This window comes from Tamandua tetradactyla, chromosome X, assembly GCF_023851605.1.
Source record: "Tamandua tetradactyla isolate mTamTet1 chromosome X, mTamTet1.pri, whole genome shotgun sequence".
Lineage (NCBI taxonomy): Eukaryota > Metazoa > Chordata > Mammalia > Pilosa > Myrmecophagidae > Tamandua > Tamandua tetradactyla.
The window spans coordinates 24,742,293-24,762,076 of NC_135353.1; the positions used below are offsets into that span (position 1 = coordinate 24,742,293).

Consider the following 19,784-nt stretch of genomic DNA (forward strand, 5'->3'; position numbering starts at 1 on the left):
TGCCAGAGTATTTATCTACTCTTGCAACTGTCATAGGTTTGACTTATCCTGTCTCAGCAAGTCGTTTCTTCATTACATTATAATGTTTGCCTCTCAAGCCAACCATATTATAGTTGTAAGCCCACAGCATATAAATGAGTAATGATGGATTATCCTGTAACCATGGATGTACCCAACTGATCTTTATTGGTGCTATGTTTTAGTAATGTTGAAATATAAATGACCTTACTTGTTCAATCCCACTTACCAGTTGTTGGAACAACTTGGCGCTGCTTCACGAACTGTGGCAACACACACTGCAATTGACTCCCACCTCCAACCTGAAACTGAGGCACTCGACTCTGTACAAGCATCGTGCTCTGTTTATGTGTCATTTTTGGTATTTAACACAATCCATTTAACTGGTTGTATTAGTTACCATCAAAATGGGAGATGCACCCACCATCTGTATCATAATCACATGTCTGAAATTTTACAGGCTAGAGAACATCAATTATTCATCTCTTTTTTAAAATGCTTGCATATGGTAAACTTTAACATATATTGTCGGTATTTAGTTTAAAAGTGCCAAATTGATCTTGGAAACATGAACATAGTTAGAGTATTTAATGGATGGATATGCTTCTGAACATTTCAAAAAGATAAGGGCAATCAAGGTACCAACCCCATAAGTACTATTAAGGGAAAATAAGAGAATTTTCCTAATAAGTACAAGAAAGATGCAATGAACAGTAGGCACAGTTCTCGCTTGCCATGCCAGAGACCCCGGTTTGATTCCTAGTTTGCCTGCCCATAAAAAAGAAAAAAAAAGGAAGTAAAAAAAGAAAAGATTAAATGAAGTATAGTTAGATGCAAGTACTACCCACGATAAGCTTTCAATAAATATAAGCATATTGCCTTCTGATTTTTCGTTCAATTTTAAAGCTATGCATTCAAGACTATCCATTTTTATTTTCACCAGGCTATCCAATTCAAAATCCTAACATGAGCTTCCCATTGGACAACGGTGAATACTCATTGGAGAAGGATTTACAGAATTCCAGAGAAGTGACACACTTTCTTGACTCTCAGACAGGTAAGAAATTGTCCATTAAACACCAGAGAAAGAAGCAAAGAAAAGTTCAGCCTTATTCAGGGTCAAGAACTTTGAGATACTCTCTAGGAGTTCCTATCTTTCCACTAGAGGTTAACCCAATACATGTTACTCCGTCACTTTCTACCTGATGGCATCTGCAATTTCTGTTTTTCTTTTAGGCTTTCATCACGAGAGAGAAAATGAAGAAAATACTTCAAAACAGATAGAGCTAGAGGATACATATTCATTTATTTTTACCTTAGAGAATACCCCTATCCATGACCCCATTTCACAAAAATGTTACAAACACTTCAAATATCAACATGAAATCCACTCAGACGATCTACACTCAGATTTCACAAAGCTTGTAGATGATCAGAGCTACTTTCTAGGAGAAAAACCTGAGGTCTCTAACCTGGAAGAAGCTCTCAGTCCTAGTCCCCGAGTAAAAAAGTATCCACGTCGGAAACCCCTTAATTCTCAGAGTGTAGACTGTTTTGCTCAGAATTCACACGTTTTGGGGAACCAGAAATCCCATTCAGGCAAAGTACTTCATAAGTGCCCTGAATGTGGGTATAGTTCCCTTCGTATTTCAGATCTTTCTAGACACCAACGACTTCACACAGGGGAGAGACCCTATCAGTGCACTGTATGTAAAATGCAATTCATTCGACAGGCATCGCTTAGAGCGCATCAAAAAAGGCATTCTGAAGTTGAAACTTATAAAAGCCCAGAGTGTGGCAAGAATTTTCGTCTTAGATGCAGTCTTAAAAAAAATGTGACAACTCATACAGGTGAAAAACCTCATAGATGTGAGAGTTGTGGGAAAAGTTTTTTTCAACTGACAGCTCTTACTTTGCACCAGAGAACTCACACTAAAGAGAAGCCTTTTAAATGCGGTTAATGTGGGAAAACCTTTACACAGAAACCAACCCTTGTGACTCATTTAAGAATTCATACAGGGGAGAAGCCATACAAGTGTAATCATTGTTCTAAGTGTTTCAGACAGATTACAGGCTTGATTTTACACCTAGTCAGTCACTTTAAAAAAGATATCTTTAAGAGTTGTTGAGGGTAATATGTCCTATTGAAACTGACACTAACTCATGAAAGTCTTCACCTAGCACTTAACTGCAGCCACCTTTTTGTCTTTAAAGAAATTTTGTTTGAGCTCATAAGAACAACCTCTTTTTTTTTTTTTTTACTAATTTTAGAAATCATCTTCCAAATCATTGGAGTTCTAGAGTATGTATCTACTCTTGCAACTGTCATAGGTTTCACTTATCCTGTCTCAGCAAGTCGTTTCTTCATTACATTAAAATATTTGCCTCTCAATCCAACCATATTATACTTGTAAGCCCACAGCATACAAATGATTAATGATGGATTTTCCTGTCAACCATCGATGTGCCCAACTGATCTTTATTGGTGCTATGTTTTAGTAATGTTGAAATATAAATGCCCTTACTTGTTCAATCCCACTTACCAGTTGTTGGAACAACTTGGCGCTGCTTCGTGAACTGTGGCAACACACACTGCAGTTGACTCCCACCTCCAATCTAAAACTGAGGCGCTCGACTCTGTATAAGTATCGTGCTCTGTTTATGTGTCATGTTTGGTATTTAATGCAATCCATTTTAACTGGTTTTATTAGTTACCATCAAAATAGGAGATGCACCCACCATCTGTATCATAATCACGTCTGAAATTTTACAGGCTAGAGAACATCAATTATTCATCTCTTTATTAAAATGCTTCCATATGGTAAACTTTAGCATGTATTGTCGGTATTTAGTTTAAAAGTGCCAAATAGTTCTTGGAAACATGCATACTTAGAACATTTAATGGATGGTTATGCTGCTGAACATTTCAAAAAGATCAGGGCAAACAAGGTACCAACCTCATAAGTACTATTAAGGGAAAATAAGAGTACGTTCCTGATAAGTACAAGAAAGATGCAATGAACAGCAGGCAGAGTTCTAGCTTGCCATGCCGGAGACCCCGGTTTGATTCCTAGTTTGCCTGCCCATACAAAAAAAAAAAAAGAAAGAAAGAAAATAAAAGATTAAATGAAGTATACTTAGATGCAAGTACTACCCACGATAAGCTTTCAGTAAATATAAGCATATTGCCTTTTGATTTTTCGTTGAATTTTAAAGCTATGCCTTCAAGACTATCAATTTTTCTCAGAGTCTAATTGTTGTAATCTAGAAGTATATATATATGTGTGTATATATATATATATATATGTATATAAAATGTTCTTAATGATGATTTTTAAGTTTTGTCCTTTTGCAGTTTTCATGTTATTCTTTGACCCAAGAGTTGGACAGTGCTGACCTTGTCCTCCTAATTTTTGGTTTGTACTGCATGTTGATTAAGAAACGAAGTTCCTTATATTTATAGTTCATTTAAGTTTTCTTGACCACCTATATCTGGTAAAAGTTAATAAGTATCCTGAAGAACATAGAAAATAAGTGTTTTATTTATAGGGCACATATCTAGAATATAGTTTTGGACCTCCTTCAGTTTTCATTGTCCAATAACGACTTCTCAGAGGTTAGCAAAGCCTGGACCCATACTTTTAAGGGCACGGTATATTAAAATATTAGACAAATATTGATATATTTTAAATATTTACATTTAACTAACATGTTTAAGACCCAACACAGGAATGTACGAATTACTGTAGTTTATTTCAAAAATCTAAAATTTGAGTCCTTTTATGAAAGTCATGCTATTAACTGTTGGCCCTGATAGAGGCCAGTTTAACCCTACTTTGAAGTTCATTCTGTAGTAATTCTCTAGCCATGTCTTACCAACTAGGTCCCTTTCTTAAGAATGAGAGAAATTAGAGAGTGAGCAAGAAAGAGTTAAAGCCCTCTCATCTTGGTCTGGGTTGGGGGGAAAACACATTCTCTGTCTTATCTCCTGAGATAGTAGAGTTGTCCTTGGGCAGGGAGGAGTCCCTACTCCTAAGATATTTCTCTCAAGGTGTTCCCCCTAATGGTAAGGTATCCCCTACATACCCCAAGGGAACAAGAATGAAATAAGGAAATTCATTATTCTTATCCCAATTCTTCCAGTTTTAAGCTGCAAGAAAGTATAATTTGCACTGGAAATCTCTTCCAAATGTTTGTTAGAAAAATGTCCTTGACGAATATGCAAATCATGGTTTCTTTGTCATTTATAGCAATTTTAAAACATGGCCTCAGATCTTTTGCTCATCTCCCTGTGGTTGGCAGAATGGTGCCCCCTAAGGATTTCCGTGTCCTAAAACCTGGAACCATGAATGTGTTTCCGTTCGAAACAATAGGGGTTATGCAAATGTGATTAAGTTCAGGATCTTGAAATCAGATTATGCCCACTGTTCAACTTTACTATCCCAAGTTTTCTTATCAGAGAAAGACGGAAGCAGGAGAGTCAGGGAAGGAGAGGTGGTGACAGGAACAAAGTTTGGAATTCTGCCATTGCTGGAAAAGGCCAGGAGACATGAATTGCACGAAGCCTCTAAAACTTTTGTAAACTCAAAGAACAGGTTCTCCTCTAGAGCCTCCAGAAGGAATGCAGCTCTGTTGGCATCTTGATTTTAGCCCAGCGAGACCCAGTTTGGACTTCCGACTTGCAGAACTTTATGGGACTTCCGACTTTCAGAACTTTAAGATTATAAATAAATTTGTTGTTTTGAACAACTGAGTTTGTGATATCTGTTACAGCAGCAACTGGATCGAATACGCTTCCCATCAAGAGGTGTGATCTGTGTTCCCTACCCTTAGATCTGGGCAGGTTTCAGGCTGCTACTAATTGTAGCAGGCTGAATTGGTAGCACTTGAGTACAGCAGGAGAGATGCGGTGCAAATTCTGCTAGGTCTTAAAAGACGTGCAGTATCCATCTTTTCCACGATGAGTCAAAGGAAACAATTTGTGCCCCAATTAAATAATCTATGTCTGCTTTAATTTGATTTCATCTCTGTACGTGTGTGTGATTATTTTGGAGGTCGATCTGCGCTGTGTTTGCTTCAATATTGTCTCAGGGTTCCTTATTTGACTTATGAACTTGTACTCATCTTAGTTTGGAAACCTCACATAATTGTTTCTCTCTGGATACAGTCTGCTCTTAAAAGTCACTTTGCTAACCCTCTGTAATCTAGTGAAACAATTTCTAAGTTAGTAAGATTTTCACAATTTTGGGCTTTCAAAATTATGGAGCAAAAACACGAAAGCCACCCTCTAGCATTTGGCTTGCTAAATTTTCTGTTTTACTTTACTATTTAATACTGAAAATACATTCATAGAATGTGTTGTTGTGGCATAGAATATGTTATTCTATTTTACACATAGAAAATGTGTAAACGGTCATTGGGAAAAATAAAAATGTATAGAGGACATAGAGAGAAAAGCCCAAGAGGCCCCCTTCTCCGGTTCTACTCTCTAGAGACAGCCCTCTTGTTTCCTTTTTATCCATCCAGATAGTTAAGCATAAAAAGATATTTTCCAGTTTTTTTCAAAAGTAAGACCATATTACATACATTGTACTACAGGCTGGTTTTCTTCATTTTATCTATATTGGCCATCTTTGCACACTAGCCCGCAGAAATTCACCAAGTTGTTTTCAGTGGCTGCCGCATAGTCCATGGAATGGATTCTCAATTTATTCAACCAGTCCCTATTGATATACATTTAAGTTGGTTCCCAATGGGTAACCCGTTTTCAAATGAAGAAGGCAGGTGAATGTTTGAGGAGGGTAATGTCCACCTCAGACTGACATAAAAGCTATTGGATAAAAGAGAAGGTGGACACAGTTTGGTCATGTTTATCTGAATTATAAGCAGGGAAAGCATCTTCATGTGCAAGATCTTTACAGATGGAATGCTGGAACTGGAACTACAGGTAGATCACTTAACTGGGTATTTTCAAATTTGTTTTGGATGAGGAGGAGGGATTACAATACACTTGGATCTAAGAACATCTTTCTTTCGGTTTCAATATTAGAAAAGGTTTAAAAGTGGTGCTTGTCTGGTTGAAGGACAGGTCTAGGCCTAGAGCCAATCCCATTAGTTTCACCCAGATGGACTTCAAGAAATCCATGAACCCCCCCAAAAGGCAACTCACTGGCTTATAGCGGAGTGAAATGCATACCTGGAAGAGGGCCCAAACTCCCTCCCACCTCCCTCTTCTTTTTAACATGGGGATGAGGCTGCAATGCAGAAAACAAAGAATAGGGATGCAGAGGATGGGACTCCAACTAAGACTGGGTTTTGATAAGGGTGCTTATGGAATGATTCCACAAGCTGTACATTCTGATACTGTTCTCACACATTTACCCAGTTAGAAATTTTCCAGTCACAATAAATGTATCCCAGGGACACGGGTCATCAAGTGGCTCACATTTTTGACCATCAGTTCCCCCAATACCACCTCTATCAGTCAGAGCTGGGTCTACGCTGTGAGTATTTACTCGGACTGCCCCCCACTCACTCCCAACAGTGACAACTGAATGAAGGCCAAGGGCGTGAATCAACTACAGTGCAAATCTCTTGATTCCCCATGAATGCATGCTACAGTTTCTATAAAGCAATTCGGAATGCTGTCATAGAAGAATTTCATGTCATTCTGATGACAAATATTTATTGAATCTGCCAACACTAAAACTGCACACCCTTTCCTTTTTATGTCACATCACTCCACCAGAGTCTGAGCAGTGCTATTCAAAGTGTGACTCAACACTCACGTGTTGGTGTGGGAATTGCTTCTTTTTGGACCCCCCAAATGTGAATTCAGACATTGAGTTGAAGCATTTGGAAACTTGGAGTAAGTTGAAAGTGCACCTTTAAATCTACTGAATCTAATAACAATATCAGAAATTAGTCTTATGATTTACATGTATCTGACTTTTTATTTCACATTCTTATGATTATTTTTATTGTACTTTACAAATACATTAGAATGCTCCTTCTCCATTTGTGGAAGCTGCTGGAAGTTAAAGAGACTGTTATTGCTAAAGCACTTGGATACCCTAGTGGATACAAGAGAAGATGCCAAACAGTACTGGGTGATTTGAACTTGGAGAAGTGAAAGCCTCTCCTTGGGCTTGTGCAGGGAATTTTCCACATCTCCTAAGAAGTGGACGCGCAGATTCTGGCTGAGCTCTAACACCAATGCTTAGCATAACATCCTAAGATTCGACTTCCTAATTTGAGGAATGGTTACGTTTCTCTGCTACCAGCAAGGCTGGTTTAGTGTGGAGGAAAAGACATTTGATTGTGAGTCAGGTGACGTAGGTTCTGGTTTTTGTCCTAACAACTCAATTTACCATTAAGACATTGAGTATTAAACTATAATGCTGAAGGCTTAACTAAATCAATGTCCCTCTAGCCGGTGTCCCATACCAGTGCTCTGAGAGATGTTAGGAATGAACAAACCAACCCCCTCACACACACACACAAATTCTTCTGTGCTTAAAAAACACAGGAAAGGGGGGGCAAAGGTAGCTCAGTGGTAGAATTCTTGCCTGCCATGCGGCAGACCTGGGTTCGATTCCTGGCCCACGTACATCCCATGACAAGCAGGATTACCATGGCAACAACACATCATCAGTGACAAACAAAACAAAGAAACCCACAAAACCAACCAACAAACAAAACTCAACAAATGGTGCTGCAATAACAGGATACTCACATGGAAGAATAATGAAATGTGACCCCGCCATACAGCATACACACGCAAAAAAAGAAAGACCCATGGCAAAACGCATACTTATATCCCTCTCCCTTAATCCCTTAGATTCTCAGTATACATTTACACCCAAATGCTATCATCAGTCCAAGATTACGGGAACAATAACGTTACATAACTTCTATTCTCCTAATTTGCTTGAAGAGTATTTTCTTTTCATGACGCACATCTTAGTAGCTGTCAAACAGCATTGCCTGAGTATGTGTGGTGGGCCCTGAGTGAGGAAGATTTCTAGCTTCCTTCGAGAGCAGGTTTTGACATTCTATAATGTCAAAAATCTCAGTTTTGAGAGAATTAACGGGAAGTGTCCCATTCTTGCAAGGCCCCCAGGTGGTCTCTGTTAACATTCAGGCCACTACTACTTGGAAGTCCTGAATAGCAGACACTGCTGTATTGTGCGATGGGTGGAGACGCAAGCTGCGTGGAGGTGCTTCTCCCATAGCACCTTATGAATCCCTTCCTATACCAGAGTAAAGTCCCCAGAGCCCTGGCCTTGGAAGTTTGTACAATTAGAATGACAGCCAGAGCAGCTGTCTCCAATTACTAGTTCTCTCTGAGCTCCCTGTAAAGGAACGGAATACTCTTCTCTTCTATTCCTCTTGCTAGAGAATGAGACAAGGACTCATGGGTGTCGTGTATGTGTTGACTATCTGACGCCCTGGAAATGAAGATCACTGAACTTGAGGAAACTGAGAGCTAATTTTCAGATGGCCAGAGCAGGTTCTGCTCTTTGATAGATATAGTGTCTTTATTTACGTATTTATTTATAAAGGACAAACTATGTGTCGCGTTTGTGTTAGGTGCTGAAGTTGCGAGGCTGAACAAGACAGGCAACTTATTTACTTTTCCTCAAGAATGACCTTTGCATCTCTCTAGGTCTCTGTTAATAACAGATCTTTATGTTTAAGTGCTTGGATGATTTTTTATTCTTTCATCATCTTTAGGGTCAACCTCCACTTGGTGACTTTTTTTTAGACTGTAGGCACTAGGCAAACTTCCTATTCCCTGTGGACTTTCTGGAGTCTCAGAAGGCTCAAAAGCCTGCAAATTTTTCTCCTGCATATGTCACAAAAATAAGGTGGCTCAATAAATGTCTTCTCCAGTCTTTAACAAGGTGCACATTCTGACAGAAACTTTTCCCATATACCTGGCATTTAAAGGGAATCTTTCCTGCGTGAGTTCTTTGATGTGCATGGAGGTTTGTGGAATGACTGAAGCTTTACCAACACCAGGGGCATCTATATGATTTTATTCTTTGGTGTGTCATGAAGTGCTTATTAAGATATAAACGACAACTAACACCTCTAAAACATTATTGACACATATGGGGCTTCTCTTCCGTGTAAACGCCTTGGTGCTTAATAATTTCAGTCCTAATTCTGAAGCTTTCCCCACATTCCTGGCATTTGATGGACTTCTCTCCTATGTGAATTTTTTGATATACATGAAGATTTGTGGTGTGACTGAAGCTTTTCCCACAGCAGGAACAATTCTAGGGTTATGTTCCTTGGCGTCTCATTAGATGCTTATTAAGTTATAAACTAAACCTCTTAAAACATAGTTGGCATGTATCTAGTTTCTGCTCAGTGTTCATTCCCTGGTGCTTAATAATATTGATTTAATTCTGAAGTTTTCCCCATTTTCCTGACATTTATGGCAACTCCACACCCTGTGGAAAGTCACGGACATATCCACTGGTGGAAGGCATGATTTTCGTGGGTTCTCTGAAGGGAATTGTTGTGGATGTTAGCTACTTCACAAGATTAAAACATGCCTAGCTGAGAGGAATCAAACAGGAACATAGTTGTGAGTGAAGCTCCTGCAGAGCATAATAGCTTTGAAAAATTGAAGTTGTGGCTCTGATCTAGCCAGGGACTGATGGGAAACAATCGGCTTCCTTCAGGAGGAGGCATCCTATAAGCCCCTGAGTGACAGCGCCAGTTCTCTTGGAGGGCCCCCAGGAAGGAAGGGAGCACAGACAGCAAGCACAGTGGGGAGGCAGTCCCAACCAACGTGCATATTCTCGTGGGCCCCACAACAACCACGGATGGCCAATCCCCAGGAGGATGCTAGGACCTCACACCTCTGGTAGCTGCCTTTTATGGGGCAGATACAGTAAGGACACCCTGCGCCCCTAAGGGCTAAGCTAGAAGCCCAAGGCCCTGGAGTTGGTATTTTCCATCGCATCCACAGTGGGAGCTGGTTCTGGGCCTATTCTAGCCTGGAGGTGGGCCTGGAGACGATTTCTGAGGGAGACCGGCTTCTCAGTGAAGTGAAGAAGCCCTGTGGCAGCCCCACTTCTGCTGTACTTAGACTCCACAGTTAGGTGGAAGTTAGGTGGAAATTATTAAGCACCAGGGAGTTCACACGGAAGAGAAACCCCATAAGTGTCAATAATGTTTTAGAGGTTTTAGTTGTAGTTTATATCTAAATAAGCACTTAATGAAACACCAAAGAATAAAACCATATAGATGCTCCTGGTGTTGGAAAAGCTTCAGTCATGACAGAGCAGTCTCTTCAATAAATGGTGCCTAGAGAACTGGATATCCATATGCAAAAGAATGAAAGAAGACCCATCTCTCACACCCTATACAAAAGTTAACTCAAAATGGATCAAAGATCTAAACATTAGGTCTAAGACCATAAAACAGTTAGAGGAAAATGTTGGGAGATATCTTATGGATCTTACAACTGGAGGCGGTTTTATGGACCTTAAACCTAAAGCAAGAGCACTGAAGAAGGAAATAAATAAATGGGAACTCCTCAAAATTAAACACTTTTGTGCATCAAAGAACTTCATCAAGAAAGTAGAAAGACAGCCTTCACAATGGGAGACAATATTTGGAAATGATATATCAGATAAAGGTCTAGTATGCAGAATTTATAAAGAGATTGTTCATCTCAACAACAAAAAGACAGCCAACCCAATTACAAAATGGGAAAAAGACTTGAACAGACACCTCTCAGAAGAGGAAATACGGATGGCCAAGAGGCACATGAAGAGATGCTCAATGTCCCTGGCCATTAGAGAAATGCAAATCAAAACCACAATGAGATATCATCTCACACCCACCAGAATGGCCATTATCAACAAAACAGAAAATGACAAATGCTGGAGAGGATGCGGAGAAAGAGGCACACTTATCCACTGTTGGTGGGAATGTCAAAGGGTGCAACCACTGTGGAAGGCAGTTTGGCGGTTCCTCAAAAAGCTGAATATAGAACTGCCATACGACCCAGCAATACCATTGCTAGGTATCTACTCAAAGGACTTAAGGGCAAAGACACAAACGGACATTTGCACACCAATGTTTATAGCAGCATTATTTACAATTGCAAAGAGATGGAAACAGCCAAAATCTCCATCAACAGAAGAGTGGCTAAACAAACTGTGGTATATACATACGATGGAATATTATGCAGATTTAAGACAAGATAAACTTATGAACCATGTAATAACATGGATGGACCTAGAGAATATTATGCTGAGTGAATCCAGCCAAAAACTAAAGGACAAATACTGTATGGTCCCACTGATGTGAACGGACATTCGAGAATAAACTTGAAATATGTCATTGGTAACAGAGTTCAGCAGGAGTTAGAAACAGGGTAAGACAATGGGTAATTGAAGCTGAAGGGATACAGACTGTGCAACAGGACTAGATACAAAAACTCAAAAATGGACAGCACAATAATACCTAATTGTAAAGTAATCATGTTAAAACACTGAATGAAGCTGCATCTGAGCTATAGGTTTTTGTTTTGTTTTGTGTTGTTTTGTTTTGATTTTACTATTATTACTTTTATTTTTTTCTCTATATTAACATTCTATATCTTTTTCGGTTATGTTGCTAGTTCTTCTAAACCAATGCAAATGTACTAAGAAATGATGATCATGCATCTATGTGATGATGTTAAGAATTAATGATTGCATGTGTAGAATGGTATGATCTCTAAATGTTGGGTTAATTTCTTTTTTTCCGTTAATTAAAAAAAAAAAAAAAAAAAAAGAGAAGGGATAATTGGAGATGAAGGGATACAGACTGTACAACGGGACTGGATATAAAAACTCAGAAATGGACAGCACAATACTACCCAATTGTAATGCAATTATGTTAAAACACTGAATGAAGCTGCATGTGAGGTATAGGTTTTTTTTTTTTTTTTTTTTTGTTTTTTTTCTTTCTATTATTGTTTTAATTCTTATTCTGTTGTCTTTTTATTTCTTTTTCTAAATCGATGCAAATGTACTAAGAAATGATGAATATGCAACTATGTGATGTTATTAAGAATTACTGATTGTACATGTAGATTGGAATGATTTCTAATTGTTTTGTTAATTCTTTTTTTAATTAATAAAAAAAAAAAAAAAAAAAAAAAGCTTCAGTCATACCATAAACCTCCATGCACATCAAAGAACTCATGCAGGAAAGATTCCCTTTAAATGCCAGGTATATGGGAAAAGTTTCTGTCAGAATGTGCACCTTGTTAAAGACTGAAGAAGACAAGCCCCTCGACCTTGAATCAGATCTTTACCGTTTGGTGCCCGGTCCGCAAACTGCGACTCAAGAATGGTGGTTTGAGGAGAGATCCCAGGGAATGAGGGAGGGGCCGAGTGCCGGCCTGATTCTCCAAGGCCCCTGCCAGACAGTATGTCTGGAATACTGCCTCCCTCAGAGGAGCAGGGGCGCACAGCTTCACTCCCCACAGTGGCAGGAGAGGGTGACTTTGCAGTAGAGACTGAGGAAGGGGGAAGTGGCCCCCACAGAAGCTGAGAAAGGCGATCTGGAGGAAATAGGGACTTTAATTTTCCCTTTGTGTTCTGTCAGAGGACACTTCAGATAGAGAGGTCTCCTGTGTCCTTAGCAGCCTCTGGGGCCGCAGCTTGGCGGGGCTGGGGGCTAGGCAGGATACAACCACTTATTTAGAGTGGGAGGTGGCATCATCATTGATGGATGGTGGCGTCATCATTGCAGGGCAGCGTTCGGCCTGAGTCCAGGTGGGGCTGTAAATTGTATAAAGTATACCCTCACCCATGCTATTGTGCAACAAGTCTCAGGTGCCAGGGCTCCTGGTGGCTCACCAATATCCACGTTATTCCTTCTGTTCTCTGAAACATCCTTCAATGGTTCCATTCTACATTAACTTTAACCTCTTAAGTTAGCTGTCATGGAGCACTACTCAGCAATTACAAAAGAATAAACTACTGATATATGCATCACTGTGAATGCACATACAGAGAATTATGATGAGTAAAAAAAAGCCAACCCCCTAAGGTTACATTCTGAACGACTTAATTTATATATCATACTTGTGATGACAAAATTACAGAATTGGAGACCATACTAGTGGTTTCCAGTAGTTAGGGTCAGGGCTGTGAGGAAAGAGATGAGTGTGGTTCTGGATCTTGGGCAACACAAGGAATCTTTGTGATAAAGGAACTCTTCTGGATCTTGACTGTATCAGTGCCAACATCCTGAATAAATATTGCACAGTATTTCTGTAAGATGTTAGTATTGGGTGAATGGTAAAGGGTATCCATACTATTTCACACTACTGCATGTGAACCTACAATTAAGTCAAAATGAAAATTTTAATTAAAATATCAATGAATGGTCTCTTGTCCGCCGGCCCGCCGCGCGGCGCCCAAGCCCCGCAGCAGCGGACCCGCCCGCCCTCCTCTCCCCTCTTTTGTCTGCTAGCCCGCCGCGCGGCGCCCACGCCCCGCAGCAGCGGACCCGCCCGCCCTCCTCTCCCCTCTTTTGTCCGCAGGTCCGCCCAGCGGCCCCCACGCCCCACAGCAGCGGACCCGCCCGCCCTCCTCTCCCCTCTTTTGTCCGCAGGTCCGCCCAGCGGCCCCCACGCCCCACAGCAGCGGACCCGCCCGCCCTCCTCTCCCCTCTTTTGTCCGCCGGCCCGCCGCGCGGCGCCCACGCCCCGCAGCAGCGGACCCGCCTGCCCTCCTCTCCCCTTTTCCGCCTTCACCGGCTCCTCCGCCACCAGCCTCGACAGCCTTGCCACCCTTACCTTTCCTCCTCCTGAACAGCTACTGGGGGAGTGGAGATATTACAGAGCAGCTCCCGGAGCCTCGAGGGAGATCAAAGGGACGGAGTACCCCATCCTGGAACGGCTGACTATCTGGGAGAACCAGCTCCGGTGAGATCACCAAGGGGCACGGGCTTCCTGGGTGGGACGGCAAGCGACTGGAGTCCCTCCCTTCCACCTTCCCAAGCCAGCAGGTAGAATTGGACAGACGGTCCCCTTAGGCCGCGGCGGCTGGCGCCCCCACCACGCGAGGCCCCCCGGACCAACTGAGAGTGTTGGGTCGGAAATCCCCACACTGCGGAGAACAGTGACCGGGGGATCCCTTCCAAACACGTGACACCCCCGTCCGGCTGGGAACAGTGCACTCTCCCGGGCTGTGACAGCTGGCGTCCTCCCGCCACGCTTGGCGCCGCGGGCCGACTAGCTAATTCGGCCGGACGCTCTCCCGTGCTGCGGCGGCCGGCGACCCTCCCCGCGTTTGGAACCCCAGGACAGCTGGCACTCTTCCAAGACGCTTCGGCTGCCGAACCTCCCCTACGGCGAGAATTTTCCAGAGTTAAAGGACCCACAGCAACTTTCACTGGTGGAACCCGTTGACAAACGTGTGCCACGAGCACCACCTACTGGGCAGGATAAGAAAAACAGAACCCAGAGATTTCACAGAAAAATCTTTCAACCTGTGGGGTACAACACCCAGGGAAATCTGACTAAATGCCCAGACGCCAGCAGAAGATAACGGATCACGCTCAGAAAATTGATCATATGGCCCAGTCAAACGAACAAACCAATAGTTCAAATGAGATACAGGAGCTGAAACAACTAATGCTGAATATACGAACAGAAATGGAAAACCTCTTCAAAAACGAAATCGATAAATTGAGGGAGGACATGAAGAAGACATGGGCTGAACATAAAGAAGAAATAGAAAAACTGAAAAAACAAATCACAGAACTTATGGAAGGAAAGATAAAGTAGAAAAGATGGAAAAAACAATGGATACCTACAATGACAGATTTAAAGAGACAGAAGATAGAATTAGTGATTTGGAGGATGAAACATCTGAATTCCAAAAAGAAACAGAAACTATCCAGAAAAGAATGGAAAAATTTGAACTAGGTATCAGGGAACTCAAAGACAATGTGAACCATACAAATATACGTGTAGTGGGTGTCCCAGAAGGAGAAGAGAAGGAAAAAGGAGGAGAAAAACTAATGTAAGAAATTATCACTGAAAATTTCCCAACTCTTATGAAAGACCTGAAATTACAGATGCAAGAAGTGCCGCGCACCCCAAAGAGATTAGACACAAATAGGCGTTCCCCAAGACACTTACTAGTTAGAATATCAGAGGTCAAAAAGAAAGAGAGGATCTTGAAAGCAGCGAGAGAGAAGCACTCCATCACATACAAGGGAAACCCAATAAGGCTATGTGTAGATTTCTCAGCAGAAACCATGGAAGCTAGAAGACAGTGGGATGATATATTTAAGTTACTAAAAGAGAAAAACTGCCAGCCAAGACTCCTATATCCAGCAAAATTGTCCTTCAAAAAGGAGGGAGAAATTAAAACATTCTCAGACAAAAAGTCACTGAGAGAATTTGTGACCAAGAGACAAGCTCTGCAAGAAATACTAAAGGAAGCACTAGAGTCAGATACAAAAAGACAGAAGAGAGAGGCATGGAGAAAGTGTAGAAAGAAGGAAAGTCAGATATGATATATATAATACAAAAGGCAAAATGGTAGAGGAAAATATTATCCAAACAGTAATAACTCTAAATGTTAATGGACTGAATTCCCCAATCAAAAGACATAGACTGGCAGAATGGATTAAAAAACAGGATCCTTCTATATGCTGTCTACAGGAAACACATCTTAGACCCAAAGATAAACATAGGTTGAAAGTGAAATGTTGGGAAAAGATATTTCATGCAAATAACAACCAGAAAAGAGCAGGAGTGGCTATACTAATATCCAACAAATTAGACTTCAAATGTAAAACAGTTAAAAGAGACAAAGAAGGACACTATATACTATTAAAAGGAACAATTAAGCAAGAAGACATAACAATCATAAATATTTACGCACCGAACCAGAATGCCCCAAAATATGTTAGGAATACACTGCACACACTGAAAAGGGAAATAGACACATATACCATAATAGTTGGAGACTTCAATTCACCACTCTCATCAATGGACAGAACATCTAGACAGAGGATCAATAAAGAAATAGAGAATCTGAATATTACTATAAATGAGCTATACTTAACAGACATTTATAGGACATTACATCCCACAACAGCAGGATACACCTTTTTTTCAAGTGTTCTTGGATCATTCTCAAAGATAGACCATATGCTGGGTCACAAAGCAAGTCTTAACAAATTTAAAAAGATTGAAAACATACACAACACTTTCTCGTATCATAAAGGAATGAAGTTGGAAATCAATAATAGGCAGAGTGCCAGAAAATTCATAAATACATGGAGGCTCAACAACACACTCTTAAACAACAAGTGGGTCAAAGAAGAAATTGCAAGAGAAATTAGTAAATACCTAGAGGCAAATGAAAATGAAGACGCAACATATCAAAACTTATGGGACGCAGCAAAGGCAGTGCTAAGAAGGAAATTTATTGCCCTAAATGCCTTTATCAGAAAAGAAGAAAAGGCAAAAATGCAGGAATTAACTGTCCACTTGGAAGAACTGGAGAAAGAACAGCAAACTAATCCCAAAGCAAGCAAAAGGAAAGAAATAACAAAGATTAGAGCAGAAATAAATGAAACTGAAAACAATAGAGAAAATCAATAAGAACAGAAGTTGGTTCTATGAGAAAATCAACAAGATTGATGGGCCCTTAGCAAGACTGACAAAAAGAAGAAGAGGGAGGATGCAAATAAATAAGATTAGAAATGGAAGAGGAGACATAACTACTGACCTCACAGAAATAAAGGAGGTAATAGCAGGATACTATGAACAACTTTACACTAATAAATACAACAATTTAGATGAAATGGACGGGTTCCTGGAAAGACATGAACAAACAACTTTGACTCAAGAAGAAATAGACGACCTCAACAAACCAATCACAAGTAAAGAGATTGAATTAGTTATTCAAAAGCTCCCTAAAAAGAAAAGTCCAGGACCAGACGGCTTCACATGTGAATTCTATCAAACATTCCAGAAAGAATTAGTACCTACTCTCCTCAAACTCTTCAAAAAAATCGAAGTGGAGGGAAAACTACCTAATTCATTCTATGAAGCCAACATCACCCTCATACCAAAACCAGGCAAAGATATTACAAAGAAAGAAAACTACAGACCAATCTCTCTAATGAATATAGATGCAAAAATCCTCAATAAAATTCTAGCAAATCATATCCAACAACACATTAAAAGAATTATACATCATGACCAAGTAGGATTCATCCCAGGTATGCAAGGATGGTTCAGCATAAGAAAATCAATTAATGTAATACACCATATCAACAAATCAAAGCAGAAAAATCACATGATCATCTCAATTGATGCAGAGAAGGCATTTGACAAGATTCAACATCATTTCCTGCTGAAAATACTTAAAAAGATAGGAATACAAGGGAACTTCCTTAAAATGATAGAGGGAATATATGAAAAACCCACAGCTAATATCATCCTCAATGGGGAAAAACTGAAAACTTTCCCCCTAAGATCAGGAACAAGACAAGGATGTCCACTATCACCACTATTATTCAACATTGTGTTGGAGGTTCTAGCCAGAGCAATTAGACAAGAAAAAGAAATACAAGGCATCAAAATTGGAAAGGAAGAAGTAAAACTATCACTGTTTGCAGACGATATGATACTATACGTAGAAAACCCAGAAAAATCCACAACAAAATTACTAGAGCTAATAAATGAGTACAGCAAAGTAGCAGGTTACAAGATCAACAGTTAAAAATCTGTAGCTTTTCTATACACTAGTAATGAACAAGCTGAGGCAGAAATCAAGAAACGAATCCCATTTACAATTGCAACTAAAAGAATAAAATACATAGGAATAAACATAACTAAAGAGACAAAAAACCTATATAAAGAAAACTACAAAAACTGCTAAAATAAATCACAGAAGACCTAAATAGATGGAAGGGCATACCGTGTTCATGGATTGGAAGACTAAATATAATTAAGATGTCAATCCTACCTAAACTCATCTACAGATTCAATGCAATACCAATCAAAATCCCAACAACTTATTTTTCAGAATTAGAAAAACCAATAAGCAAATTTATATGGAAGGGCAGGTTGCCCCGAATTGCTAAAAACATCTTGAGGAAAAAAAACGAAGCTGGAGGTCTCGCGATGCCTGACTTTAAGTCATATTATGAAGCCACAGTGGTCAAAATAGCTTGGTATTGGCATAAAGATAGATATATCGACCAATGGAATCGAATAGAGTGCTCAGATATAGACCCTCTCATCTATGGACATTTGATCTTTGATAAGGCAGTCAATCCAACTCACCTGGGACAGAACAGTCTCTTCAATAAATGGTGCCTAGAGAACTGGATATCCATAAGTAAAAGAATGAAAGAAAACCCGTATCTCACACCTTAGACAAAAATTAACTCAAAATGGATCAAAGATCTAAACATTAGGTCTAAGACCATAAAACAGTTAGAAGAAAATGTAGGGAGATATCTTACGAATCTTACAACTGGAGGCGGTTTTATGGACCTTAAACCTAAAGCAAGAGCACTGAAGAAAGAAATAAATAAATGGGAGCTCCTCAAAATTAAACACTTTTGTGCATCAAAGAACTTCATCAAGAAAGTAGAAAGACAGCCTACACAATGGGAGACAATATTTGGAAACGACATATCAGATAAAGGTCTAGTATCCAGAATTTATAAAGAGATTGTTCAACTCAACAACAAAAAGACAGCCAACCCAATTACAAAATGGGAAAAAGACTTGAACAGACACCTACCAGAAGAAGAAATACGGATGGCCAAGAGGCACATGAAGAGATGCTCAATGTCCCTGGCCATTAGAGAAATGCAAATCAAAACCACAATGAGATATCATCTCACACCCACCAGAGGCACACTTATCCACTGTGGGTGGGAATGTCAAGTGGTGCAACCACTGTGGAAGGCAGTTTGGCGGTTCCTCAAAAAGCTGAATATAGAATTGCCATACGACCCAGCAATACCATTGCTAGGTACCTACTCAAAGGACTTAAGGGCAAAGACACAAACGGACATTTGCACACCAATGTTTATAGCAGCGTTATTTACAATTGCAAAGAGATGGAAACAGCTAAAATGTCCATCAACAGAAGAATGGCTAAACAAACTGTGGTATATACATACGATGGAATATTATGCAGCTTTAGGACAAGATAAACTTATGAACCATGTAATAACATGGATGGACCTAGAGAATATTATGCTGAGTGAATCCAGCCAAAAACTAAAGGACAAATACTGTATGGTCCCACTGATGTGAACGGACATTCGAGAATAAACTTGAAATATGTCATTGGTAACAGAGTTCAGCAGGAGTTAGAAACAGGGTAAGACAATGGGTAATTGAAGCTGAAGGGATACAGACTGTGCAACAGGACTAGATACAAAAACTCAAAAATAGACAGCACAATAATACCTAATTGTAAAGTAATCATGTTAAAACACTGAATGAAGCTGCATCTGAGCTATAGGGGTTTTTTTGTTTTTGTTTGCTTGTTTGTTTGTTTGTTGTTGTTGTTTTTACTATTATTACTACTTTTATTTCTTTTCTTTATATTAACATTTTATATCTTTTTCTGTTGTGTTGCTAGTTCCTCTAAACCGATGCAAATGTACTAAGAAACGATGATCATGCATCTATGTGATGATGTTAAGAATTACTGAGGGCATATGTAGAACGGTATGATTTCTAAATGTTTTGT

At 39.9% G+C, this 19,784-nt stretch overlaps 2 protein-coding genes across 2 annotated transcripts in view; both read left to right on the top strand.

The window, feature by feature from the left end:
- Positions 1-19,784, top strand: part of LOC143670162 (zinc finger protein 449-like) — a 94,225-nt gene that overhangs the window by 45,899 nt on the left and 28,542 nt on the right. The gene's annotated exons all lie outside the window — the stretch shown is intronic.
- On the top strand, positions 985-2,211 carry LOC143670903 (uncharacterized). Its single transcript, XM_077145934.1, is given in 2 exon segments — positions 985-1,075; positions 1,255-2,211. Coding segments are annotated over 2 exon segments (984 nt in total). The 3' UTR covers positions 2,148-2,211.